At 36.8% G+C, this 14,036-nt stretch overlaps 1 protein-coding gene across 1 annotated transcript; it reads right to left on the bottom strand.

Annotated features, from left to right (window-relative positions):
- Nucleotides 1–1,446: 1,446 nt before the first annotated feature.
- On the bottom strand, nt 1,447–3,246 carry LOC120068178. The gene has a single exon (XM_039019884.1). The coding sequence runs from the start codon at nt 3,087–3,089 to the stop codon at nt 1,671–1,673; it is 1,419 nt and encodes a 472-aa protein (XP_038875812.1). The 5' UTR covers nt 3,090–3,246; the 3' UTR covers nt 1,447–1,670.
- Nucleotides 3,247–14,036: the final 10,790 nt, after the last annotated feature.

Here is a 14,036-nt window from a genome sequence, read left to right as displayed (position 1 = left end):
CGTGTTATCTTTAAATTATAAAATGACAATTGAGATGATGACCGAGCAGAAAAAAGTTAAAAAAAACTTGAATTGTTGTTGATCATTGAATTTGTTTCCAATTCTGTGTTTATAGATTGATCGGGAAAAAATTGTTTATAGTTCAAAAAGTTATTAGGGAATCTAAAATGAAAAGTGGGTTGAAAATCAAAAGATTTAAAAGGTGATTTTTGTATAAATTTTAAAAAAAAAAAAATCTAAACCACAAAAATTAAAGGGAATTTTCAAAAATAAAGAAATAAAGAAAACTATCGGTACAAAATAGCAAAATTTGTTCATTTTAAACTTCTATTAGTTTCTATCAAATTTCTATCCGCCTCCATCAGTGATAGACTTCATATCAATCTCTATCAATGTTTTTTTTGTCATTTCTATAAATAGTTTGACATCTTTTCTATTCGTAAAAATTTTCCAAAATTAAAACTTTTTCCAAATGGCTTTTAAACGCTTGCAATGTCGAACAATCCTTAAGATATTTATTTTTATTTAATTCATACACAAATCCTTAATATCATTTCTAATTAGTTTTTGGTAAATATCCCAAATCCTTAATATAATTTCTATTTTTTTTTTGGTGGGACCAAAAAACCTAATCCAAATTAGCGTAGATGTTCACAAAAACTCCGTATATAAAAAAAAAAAAAAAAAAAAAAAAAAAAAAAAAAAAAACTAAGAGTGAAAAGTAATTTAGCAAGTACAAACTAAAACCTCCCATTTGGTTTTTTTTTTTAAAAATAAAAATATTTCCCCTTATTTTCGTACCACAATTTGCATTTTTCTTAAGAACAAAGTTAAATCGCTAACCAAATTTCAAAAACAAAAACAAGTTTTTAAAAACTATTTTCATTTTTTTTAGTTTTTAAAATATAGTTTAGATTTTTAAAACATTAGTAAAAATTGGATTTTTAAAACATTAGTAAAAAGTAGATAATAAAGGAAAGGTGGTATGACTGTTATTTTATTTTCAAAAACAAAAAAACAAAAAACAAACAACCAAAAAACTAAAACCTCATTTGGTAACTGTCTTATTTTTTGTTTTTGTTTCTTAAAATTAAATCTATGGACACTATTTTCTTCTTTTGTTATCTACTTGTCATCAATAGTTTAAAAAATCAAGGCAAATTTTAATAACCGAAAAAAGTAGCTTTCTAAAAGTTGTTTTTGTTTTTAGAATTTAGTTAAGATTTCAATGATTGTACTAAGATGCAAATCATGGTAAGAAATGTGGATGAAATATACTTAATTTTCAAAATTAAAAACAAAAAGTCAAATAGTTATCAAACCGGAGCTAAATGGTTACAAAAATGGCAAATTTCCATCTCAATTGATTAATTACTAATACATAGGCATATAATCCTTCAAAAGAAGAACATAAACAAGTCAATTATAGCAAAGGATTATATGAAAGAAAACGAAATATGGCTAATGAACTTCACTTAGACAAATCAACATTGAAGTTTGATTTAAATGATGCCACATGACTTAACCAGTTGAATCAAGTTTAGGTGTGTGACACACCTAAGTTTTATTTATAACCACAAGAAATGCAAACAAATGATACTGCACAAAAACCCATTTATGAACACAAATCAAATTCAAAGAGAAAAACAGAGAAGATTCACTTACTTTATCTACTTCACAAGCCCCAAGTTGAGGATTCCCCATGATGTGGTGGGCCATGTCTTCTCTTTAGCCTTCATCAACAGCACTCTCACCCAAGCAATCCAGCCCTCCCATGGCATCCTCTTGTCCCAAGCACTGCCCCATATCAGCAACAGCCTCAGCCCTTCCTCAGCCTCCTTTTCAGCCTCCTCAAACCGCCCTTCACCCAAATACAGCTGCCCCAATGCCACATGTGGCTCCCCAATAAACGGATTCTTCTCCACACATCTCAATAACAACTCCTCAGTTCTTTCGGACTTTTCACAAACACCTTCCCAGTACAAATCTCTGGCCGTAATTTGATCATTTGCGTCGAGAATTCTTGTGCAGTTTGAGAAAATTTGGGGAATTACTAGATCTAAATCCTCGTCTCTATCAGTTTTTATCCCTAATTCGTTTGTTCTTTTTCTATGTGCGATTAAAATGGATTCCTCTCTTGCAATCAGGGAGTACATTGCTCCCATTCTTGATGCGGAGTTCATCCATAGTCCAGGTTTTCCATTTCCAGGCCAGAGAGATGTGTAATTGTTACCTGTGAATTCCAGACGTCCGTTGGAGTTTTCAAACAATGCATCTTGAAATCCGAAGAGTTGATCGCTGAAATCGGCTATTGTCATCATGAGGAAGATAGCAACTACTCGCCTCGAAACCTTCACGTCTTCTCCGGTTTTGATGTGCTTTACGGTTACGCCATCGGCAGGAAGAATTGACTGTAGTTTCTTCCTCCAGGTTTCATCGTTGTTGAAATGTCCGTTTTCTAGGGCGTTCCTCAATGATATTTCGGAAAATTTGAGGTGATCGATGAGTTCTGAATCGGAGTAGTGGAAAAGAAGATCGTCATGAATTAGTGACTGCCGAGGGACGATACAGAACAAATGAATCAATCTCTCCGCCGCCTCACCGACATGGGTGCGGACAACATCACGGCCGGTAGAAGGATCGAAAATGGCGAGGTTGACATAGGAATTGGAATAAGCGGAGTGGAATAGGCCGCACAAACATACCGGTTCTTGCGCTTTCCAGATTTTGAGAATACGGTAGATATCAACGAGATGATCAAGGAAGGTGCCGTGCTTGTGCCAGCACTCCCCGGCGCCGACGGAGCGGAGGACGGAGATAAGAGATGGAAGGTTCGCGTTTACCTTTTCAAGATCGCCGCGGAGGAAGGGACGAACAGAGGCTAACAGAGCTTCGAGGCGGTGACTCTCCGGCGATGATGTATGGGAGGAAGACGACGGCATGGTGGCGTAGACAGTGAAAGAGAAGTCTGCACCGGAGATGAATCGGAGACGACCGTCGGAAGAAGTAGAAAGAGACGTAGTGACTTTGGATATGTACCGAACGTGGTTCTGATGATTCTTTATTTTTCTTTCTGAGGGCAATTTCATTTTGAGAACGCTCCCTATGCCACGTGGCTCATTTTTATGGTGTCACGTGGCAACCTTTCTTTCTTTTTGTTTTTTTCTCCTTTCTTTCGTTCTGTCTATTTTTTTTTTCTTTTTCTTCTTTTTATTTTCTTTACAGTTGTTTCCTTTTTTTCTTTCTCATTTCTTTTTTCCCCTTTCTTATTAACTCTTTGACAATATTAATGTTGCTTATAAATATATAAATTTATATATTTTTATTCTATTTTCTTAGTTTTTACAAACTCTTTCGACATTATCAATTTTTTTAAAATTTATATATTTTTTATTTTCTTTTCTCATCTACACAATATCATTTATTTTCAATTAATCAAATAAAAAATCGAGATTTTAAATTAATAAAAGTACGAAATATGTTTCATGACCTAAAATAATGTTTTTTTTGCTTCTCTTGTTGAAGGACCAACTAAAAGTTTTGAAAAATAATGAATAAAACCAATGACAAAATTATTCTTCAACATCTATCAAATCTTCATTCCAAAAACTCTAAGAAAATTCATTGAATGAATTTAAAATTTTCTATATGGTTGGATAACTTAGATTAACAATTCAACATAAGTCTCATGCATTCTTCCAATTTTAGAGAGATCTCGCATGCTTAGTATGTCAGTATTCTCAACTAATCAATTGAAAAGTAAGAGTTTAAAATATAAATAAAAAATAAAATTGATATTGCCAAATTTTTGTATATAAAAAAATTAAGAAATTTTATTTTAGGTAATAAATATATATTTAACTCATTTAATTCATTATTTGAAAATAAATTAACTATAAAATAAAAATATGTATATAAAATTGAATATGTAACCACCATTTATTTTAGGTTATGAAACTTATTTCTCACATTATTATTTTAAACTCTCAATTTCAATTGATTGATTGAAAATATGGTAGGTAGATAAGAAAATAGAATAAAAATATATGGGGGTGGGGGAATCAAGCTTTTAATTAGCATAATTTTTGTAGGAAAGGGTATAGCTTCTATTTTTCTATATCATTAATGAGGCAGAAACTTGCCAATTTATATACGGAGGATCCCTAAATTAGGGTTGTCCAAGAATAGTGAATAATAACTAATCTAATTAAAAAAATCAACAAATACTTGAAATAGCCAATTAAAAAAGAATGTGGGAATATAATTTGTTATGAAAATCATAACAACTAAAGAATATTTGTGCTTCCTCATCCATGACAAGGACTGGTGACTTGGCATGACTGTGTTGACGTGGCATCAGTTGATCTCTTGACTTGGTCCACTCTGTCATTGTCTTTAACATCCTCCCTCAAACTCGAGGGAAGTTCAATAACTTTGAGTTTGGATCGTAAACAAAAGAATTGCGAATGGGACAAAGGCTTTGTTAAGCAATCGGCTAACTAATCAATTGTTGGAACATATCGAACTTCAAGATTACCTTTGAGTACTTGATCTCGCACAAAGTGTACATCTAGCTCTATATGTTTTGTTCGGGCATGAAAGAATGGATTCGCTGCAAGGGCTCCTGCACTTATATTGTCACACCATAAAATCGGCCTGTTAGGAGACTTCATTTTTAGTTCATCAAGAAGTTGCTGCAACCATATGACTTCTGAAGATGCATGCGTAAGAGCTCTATATTCTGACTCAGTGCTGGATCGAGCTACCGCCATTTGTTTCTTTGATGACCAAGAGATAAGATTTTTCCAATAAATAGACAATAAGCAGCTATGGACTTTCTGTCATCGATATTTGATGCCCAATCAACATCGGAAAAAACAGAGACATCAAGATCATTTCCAGGTTGAAAATTATTCCAAAATGTTTAGTGCCACTGATGTAACAGAGTACTCTCTTTGTGGCCTGCCAACGAGCATCTGTGGGAGCTTTGAGGAATTGGCTGAGTTGATTGACTTTATATGCTATGTCAGGTCGTGTGTGTTAAGTATTGAAGAGCTTCTATATTACTATGATAAGTAAATGGATCTTGGAGTAAGATACCCTCATTAGCAGACAGTCTTTTGCCCAAAGTACATGGCGTAGCAGTAGGTTTGAGATGTGTGAGGTCTAACATATGCAACAAATCATCTACATATTTTGCTTGATTAAGTAAGAAGCCAGATTCAAGATAGTGTACCTAAATCCCAAGAAAATAGTTTAGAGCCCCAAGATCTTTGAGTGCAAATGTTGAATCTAGAGCACGAATCAGACGTGAGATCATAGTAGTATTGTTCCCAGTTACGATAACATCATCAACATAGACTAAAAGTAGCACAACTGATGGTCTAGAGTGGTAAATGAACAAGGAGGAATCAAAGAGCGATTTGCGAACAAAGTGTTTGTTTCCACTAATGCTTTCTTCTTGGAAGAAGTTCACATGAGGGATCATAAGCAACGAAGTAAGATCGTTTTATGTGAGATCTCAAGTGAGACTAAGACTGCTGAGGGTTTAATAAGAGTTGTTGAATAGACCGACAGATCAACAAGAGTTGTTGAGGTCGGGGCATCTAGTCAACCAGCTCAAGAGTTGAGACTGTCTCGACGTAGTAGGAGAGTTATGAACCCACCGGATTGCTACATGGGTTTGACTGAAGCCCAAAACGTCATTACGAATGATTAGGTCGAGGATCCGTAGTCTTTTAAGAAAACAATGGAGGATGTTGATCATTGGACGGCGGTCAAGACAATCCTCAAGTACCTTCGGAGAACGAGGATCTACATACTTATGTATGGAGCTAAGGATATGATCCTTATGGAATACAACGTTGCTGATCCCTTTACAAAGGCCCTCACGGCTAACGTGTTTGAGGGTCACCTGGATAGTCTGGGTCTACGGGACGTGCGGCATCTTGTCTAGGGCAAGTGAGAGATGATACTGGGGTATGCCCTAGTTTATTGTATATTGTACATTTTTATAATGTATTGTACATTAGTCTCCCGAGTCATTAAGAAAAGTGAGAGATTGTTGGGATTAGTGTCCTAATTCTCCCAGAGTCTCGTTGTTTTGTAAAGATACACATTGTTCAATGAATAAAATAAATGTTATTTCATTCTTGCATTTACTCATATCCAATAAACAAAGCTCCTTGGTTATCTTATGTGAACTTAAGCATGTATATATGATATACAAGTGGATCATGCCTTAAGTGATAACCTAAATCGATCTGTAGTATAAGGATTAAGGTGGGATACCTGATTCTAGTGACACTACGGATACGGCTCGCTTTGTAAAGGTTTGCAAATGTTGTAAACTACTACATATGGTAGATCCTGACCATTCGTGTGGAGACGTGGAGCGAGGGTGTCCTATACAAAGAGTTTGTATAAGACCTGGACCACGAGATGACTAGACTATGAATATAACGCCGTTAATACTAGAGACTTGCATCTCACCTAAACGACCATAGGTGACATGACCTCAATCCTAAGTGTTTTGTGAACTCCTACCTTTGAGGGCGGTCCTTTGATTAGTATGGGTGAGAGTGGCCAGATTGCTAACTCAACATGCCTAACTTTTTTGGGACTTATTTGATCTAGGAGCTGGGAACTCAATCCACAACATAGAATTCACTTCTTTCTCGAAGCAGGGATAAGTAGAGAGATTGCTCCCTTAAGGGCTGATTCTAGGGCTTGAATATAGTGGCCACAACTTCTCTTTGGAAGAGAAGACTCAGTCATAGTAGGACTATGACTTATGTTCATTAGAGGGATCAGTGGTACTTAAGGAGACAGATGTAACTCCAAGGGCATAACGGTTATTGGCCCAACTGTACTTAAAGCGATCTGTGAAGGGTTGTTGCACTGCTGATTGGTGAAGATGGACACATAATATATCTGTAGTGAGGAGAGTTCAGCTGTCAGTCTTTAGTGGAGTGTCTGGCAGTTAACGGATGGTGGATCCCGTGACTAAAGAGTTTAGTTAGTTATTCATGTACCGTTGGAGCTTTGAATCTACAGATCCATGAGGTCCCCTTGGTAGCTTGGATTCTGTTGAGGGTCAGTTCTTGGTGTTGATTTGAAATGTTCAAATTGACAAGAGGTATTTTGATTATATATGATGTAATCGATATGATGTATAAGATTCATCTAGTGGAGGATTGATGTGAATGAGGTTTACATTAAGTACCATGGAATAGAAAAAGAACTATAGTTTATATGTTTCATGGGATGAAATATTAAAACTATAAGTTATAAATATAGTATGATAAGTTGGTTATCATTTATATTTATAATAATATTAATTATTGGATAATTAATTTTTTCTTTTAAATAACCAAAGTAGTGGGTGGTTATTGGATCATGGTAACCGTGAGTTTAAAAGGAAAATGGTTTCCTATTTTGAAAAAAAAAAGTTATACAAAAGTTTGAAAAAGAATTTTGAGTTTTCTCTCGGTGAAAAGAAATTCACGAAGTCGTCAAGCAAATACATATTTACTAAATGATGGCTAGGCGAGCTAAAAGATCATGCAAGTGCTAGCTAAACGATCGAGCAGTGTTTACTAAACGATGCATAGCTTTGTTAGACGATCGCTGGCCCAAGGTAAATGATTGTGTAGAGTCTGTACGCGACAGACCGAGCTAAATGATAGAGCTAAACGATCGCATAGCTTTTGCTATACAATCACATAGCTTTATTTAAATGATTGGGCATTGACCTATACAATAGGTCTCAACCATCTCCCACTTGCCCAGTCGTGTACTCGTTCGTTGTTTCCTCCGTTCATCTGCCTCATACCAAGTCCGAACAGAGCCGACCCTCTAGATTCTCACATCGAGAATACCAAGGTCGCCTTGTTGGTGGTGTCAGACTCAATTCGACACCGTTGAGGTTTTCTGGAGGCCGTTCGTGCTGCTGTGGAGGTCGTTCGTGTCGCTGAGGACGAACGCGGTGTTCGTTCGTGTTGCGGAGGAGTTCGTGACCGAGGAGATCGTTGAGGACGAGCGCGAAGTGTTCGTGCGGTGTTGCGGTCGTGTAGATTGAGTGTTCGTATAAAGTTTGATCTCTATTCTTTTGTATTGTACATGGTATAATTTCTCTGTATAATTGCATAACCGTTTGTTTTGAAGTCGATTGTAAATATATGTTGATTCATGATTGTAATTTGGAATAGTCTTGCTTCCGCTGCTCATGGAAATCTTGTTTCCAATTTCCTTCAATCTGGTCGTGTGGTATCAACATATCCTGGTGGTTGGTTCATGTACACATCTTCATTCAGGTTGCCATTCAAAAATGCGTTGTTAAAATCCAACTGTCAAAGAGACCACCCTTTGGTTACAGCTATACTGAGGATTACCCGAATAGTTGATGGCTTGACAACAGGACTGAAAGTTTCAAAAAAATCAACCCCAGGATGTTGAAGAAACCCTTTGGCAACTAATCTTGCCTTGTATCGTTGGATCGATCCATCTGCATTCCTCTTTAGCCTAAAAATCCACTTGTTGCCCAGCACATTGTACTGTGGGGGGGGAACCAGGTGCCTGGTTCGATTGGCCATTAAGGCTGAATATTCAGCGTTCATGGCCTCCTTCCTCTGTGGAGTAGTAAAAGCATCCTTATCCCTAGTGGGTTCAGTTAACGACCAATCTCTCTTGGTCTCGATAATCCAAAATTTTGGCTTAAAAATTTCGGCCTTTCCTATGGTAATCATGGGGTGAGATGGTAACACTGCTTGATTGGTGTCTGTCGAGGGATGTAAGTCATAGTGTAATGGAGACGCAGGTTGTGAGGTCGAAGATGACTCTTGTGACTGATCCGAAGATAGAGTAGATGACACGTGTGTTGGAGTAGTGATAGGCGAGTTTAAGATTGAGCTTGGGCTGTGGTCAGATGAAGGAGGAGATAATGGATCGTGTGAATGAGGAGATAACGAATTAGGAAATGTTGAAGGTTCATTAGAGAGTTGATTTTGTATAGTGGATAGATTGGGCTGGGCCAAAGGACTGAGTAGGTTGTTAATTAACGGTTTAAGATTTAATGTAATATATGGTGGATTATTTAGAGCTGGGCTTGAATGGACTGTGGGCTCATTAGTGGAATTTAGGGTACCAGAGGAGAAAGGAAACTCATTTTCATTAAACACCACATGCTGTGATATGAAGATTCGTCCATCCGGATTTACACATTTGTGTCCCTTATGAACTGGGCTTGGGCCCAAGTAGGTACATTTTTCTGAGTGAAATCCCAGTTGTGGGCTTGATATGGTCTTAAACATGGATAACAGACACATCCAAAAAATTTTAAGTTAGTGAGATCCAATTTCTTATCAAACAATACCTGTATTAGAGATTTGCCTTGTAAGACTGATGTTGGTAGCCATTTATTAGATAAGCAGCTATAACAAATGCATCCCACCAAAAGTGCAACGGCATAGAAGCTTGTGCTAGTAACGTTAGAGCCATTTCAACGATGTGCTTGTGCTTCCGTTCCGCTTTTCCATTCTAAGCAGAAGTGTAAGGGCAAGATTTTCTCGAAATAATCCCTAAGGAGCTGCACAATTAATGAATGCAATTATACTCCCCTCCATTATCTGACTATAACATCTTGATTGTCATGTTGAACTGATTTTTAATCAATTGTAGGAAATGTTTAAAAGCTTCCAACGTGTCTGATTTTTGTTTTAACGGATAGATCCGTAGAAACCGGCTATGATCATCTATAAACGACACATAGTAGCGATAATCATTAGTTAATGCACGGGAGCAGGACCCCAAACATCTGTATGAATAAGATCAAACACTTGATCAGCATGAGAAGTAGAGTCAGAAAATGATAATGCTTTGGATTTGCCCAGTTGACAGGAATCACAAAAATCGCATTCTTCATTAAATTTAACTTGTAGATTACATTCTCTAAGTAAGGAATTTAAAATTTTGGACGATGGATGACCCAACCGTCTATGCCAAATAGTCTTTGATTCAACAACATTAACACTAATTGATAATATTAATACTGTTAAACCATTATTTTTGTCCATTGACTGCTGTGAAGCTACACCACCTCTCTTCGAAATATCCACAGGTTTCACCGCTGCACCATTTAGTTTATAGAGACCATTGCTAAGAACTCCTTTCAGCAACATTCGACCCATAAGCTTGTCCTTAACAACACAACAATCATCGTGAAATTCAACAAACACATGGTTATCTTTAGCAAGTTTTGATATACTGACTAAGTTCTTTGCTATATCAGGCACACATAGTATATTTTCCACATTTAACTTATAGCCACCATTAGTCAAACAAGAGTTTCCTACATGAGTAATTTGTAAACTACCACCATTACCTACTGTAACACTTTCTTTACCTCCATATTCAGTAGGGTTTGCAATGTTGTTGTAATTGGTTGTGACATGATTTGTGGCACCACTGCCCATATACCAACTGGGATCGGTTACTATTTCAGGTGTAGCAAGGAATGGATTACTATTTTGTGCTAATACAAATGCAGATGGATAATTGCCTGGTGGATTAGAACCATTTCCATTTCCTTTGTTTTGATGTTGTTGAGGACTGAATTCCTTATCATACCTATGATAACACACATCAGCAAGATGTCCTATCTTTTTACATACCTGACACGTAGGGCGATTTCTATGGCCTCTTCCTCGGCCTCGAAAATTGTTTGAGCTTCCCCCTCCATTGTAGTTATTGTAGTTACCTCTTTGACCATTGAACTGAGGACGATTTGTTTGTTGATTGTTGCCTAGAACATTACTTTGATTGAGCAATTTCGCATCATTTGGAGATTTATTGAAGGCCACGTTTACAGATGCATTGTGATCAAATTAAACAGTTGTTTTGGAGCTGTTCTGATGTTCCAATTGTTTCTCAAAAGATAGAAGTTCTGACTGCATATCCAGCCAAGAAATATCAGGTTTACTCTGAATGACAACCACGACAGAATTATATTCTTCATCCAGGCCAAGTAGAATTTGCGACACTAAGGCTCTTATAGTTACCCGACTTCCAGCCTGAGCCAAATTATCAGAGTGTAGCTTCATTAGTTTTAAATATTCACTCATTTTCGAGTTACCTTTGCGGGTTTGTTGAAACACTTGACGGAGATAGTCTTCCTCTACTCTAGATTGGACTCCAAATAGACTATGAATGGCATCCCAGAGTTCCTTAGCATTGTTGAATCCCATAAATTGAACAGCAACCTCTCATGTCATCGAATTATATAGCCAACCAAGTAAAGCTAATATGTTGTGATCCAGGCTTTATACTGAGGATTGACAACGTTAGCTACAGCAGAGCTGGATGCTCCTCCTGCAAGCTGCTGTGAATCGGGTTCAGTTGAGCTTACAGGGGTGGATTGCAGAGTGGATGGAGAAATAAACATCTGAGGACAAGGTTCACCCCCCGTTAGGTGACCTTCCAATTTGTATCCACGTAGAATTGGGAGGGCTAGGGTTTTCCATAACATAAAATTTTCTCTCTTAAGCTTGATACTCGTGATCTTATTTAGTAGCTGATTCAGCGGAGGACTGTTGAATTTGGTCGACCCGTAATTTGCGCTAGAGTACCCGGAGAAGAAGGCGTCTGCCATTGCGACTCTGATACCAAATCAAGCTTTTAATTAGTAGAATTTTTGTAGGAAAAGGTATAGCTCGACTGTATTTTTCTATATCATTAATGAGGCAGAAACTTGCCAATTTATACACGGAGGATTTCTAAATTAGGATTGTCCAAGAATAGTGAATAATAACTAATCTAATAAAAGAAATCAATAAATACTTGAAATAGCCAATTAGAAAAGAATGAAGGAATATAGTTTGTTATGGAAATTATAACAACTAAAGAATATTTATGCTTCCTCATCCATGACTAGGACTAATGACTTGGCATGACTGTGTTGACGTGGCATCAGTTGACCTCTTGACTTGGTCCACTCTGTCATTGTCTCTAATAGGGAAAATGTTTTATGAACAAATGAGAACGAAAAGGAAAAAATGTAAAGAAAATAAAAAGAAGAAAAATAGGAAGAACGAAAGAAAAGAAAAGAGAAAAAAAAAAAAACAAGGTTGCAACGTGGCACCATCAAAATGGCCCACGTAGTAGTTTGCAGGATCTAGATGCAGACAAGGGACTAGAGAGCAGGTAAATTTTTCTCTTTGATTTTATAGTTTATTTTGATGGTTTAATTTTCTAGGAAAAAATATGTCGGAAAGAAAAAATTCTTTTAAATAAATAAATAAAATTTTACCATGAGCTTGTATCAATTCCATCTCTACTCTTTTAATTTTATCAAAATGAACAATTTTTTTTTTTTTAAGAATAGATGATATTATTATACAACAATAAGGAGGATCCCATAGTCTGGGATCAAGGCATCAACGCAACAAAGCACAAGCAAAGACAGGGCAACAAAATGAAAACAAAGCCAAGAAGATAAAAACATGAACACAACCAAACATAAACGTAAAAAAATAAAAAATAAAAAAACCCCAAACACTAGGGAGAAAGCTAGAGAAGAGAGACCAAAACCCCACAACTAGGGACAATAGCAAAACAGAGAGCAACAACAAGTTCAAAAAGAAGAAAAAGCAACCGTAACATGCTAGATAAGACTAAGAAGATAAACCTGCCAGGAAACAGCACGAGCAGGAACAGTAGAGACCATAACGTGAAACAAAGCAGGCATCGACCTCGGACTACCTCCATACAGTCGCTGATTACATTCCTGCCAGATGTAGTAGATGGAAGCACACCAGAATACACAGAATAACTTACTACGCACCCCTTTACCCGACCCCACTTGGCTTAACCAACTCAACTCGACATCTCAACCCGCCACCTGATGCGACGAACCCAACTAACGCAACTGTCACACCCCGTACTAGATTATCCTCCTAACCTAGATGGAATGGTGACCGCAGCAGTTACCAACCCTTTTGGTGGCACTTAATGCCTATCTTACCTGTTAAACCTTGCTCAAATCCTGAATACATAAATAATAGTTAAGAACTTAATACATTTACTTTACAGGGTTTTGCAGCATTGTTTATACATAGATAAAATAACCTAGTGAGCCTCATCAAGGATACTAGTCACTAGACAGACACATGTGTACTAACTAACATTGGTCTTCAATTACGCTTCCCTCAACCTGCTTCTTTGAGTGGTAGAGCATCAGCAGAATAATCTTTTAGGAACTGACCACTACCTGAAAGAAAACATATGAAAACGTGAGTTAGAAGCCCAGTGAGTGACTTAATAAAAACATAAATCTCATGCTTAAACTAAAAGCTCGAAAACATAATACTGGAACTAAAATATATCATGCAAACGTGTACATAAAACTTTTACAACCATTGTAAACCTAAATCTTAATTGAGACCCCTACTTCGATCTCTTCATACTGAATTATGGCTAGGAGGGACCCCTACGTCGATCTCTTTAAAAATATATCAATGGGCATCTCAAGCAACTTCTTCTAAACATTAGCATTGATAACTACTCTTAAACAATATTAAACATCATTATTCCTTAGTTGAGAACGAGCATACCTCGCTCTAGCTCCCAACGTCTGTTATCAGCCATGAGACCCATGCTTCGGCCTCTCTTTGCTGGTTTATAGCCTAGGAGACCCATACTTCGGCCTCTCTTCAAAACTACCCACGTGTACGTGGAGGTTTTTATGTACCGTCAACACTTTAGGTACATTTATTCAGATACCTCTCTTACCTTCAGTACTCCTCTTCATTGTGTTTAGGAATATCGACGCATGTATTTTAGTAATCTTAGGTATATAAACATAGCACATCAAGCTTAGTTTTAACCCTAACACATGCTTCATACTCTATAAAATAAGTTGGCTTAAATCGTGTTGAACTAGCTTGTAAAAACTATTAGCATGCATTAGATATGGAAAACATACTTGGAAAACTCATACATTAGTAACATCATGCATTGATAAACATTCATAAGCGTTAGCA

Source organism: Benincasa hispida, chromosome 12 (genome assembly GCF_009727055.1).
Source record: "Benincasa hispida cultivar B227 chromosome 12, ASM972705v1, whole genome shotgun sequence".
Lineage (NCBI taxonomy): Eukaryota > Viridiplantae > Streptophyta > Magnoliopsida > Cucurbitales > Cucurbitaceae > Benincasa > Benincasa hispida.
This window is presented reverse-complemented; position numbering and strand designations above follow the sequence as displayed.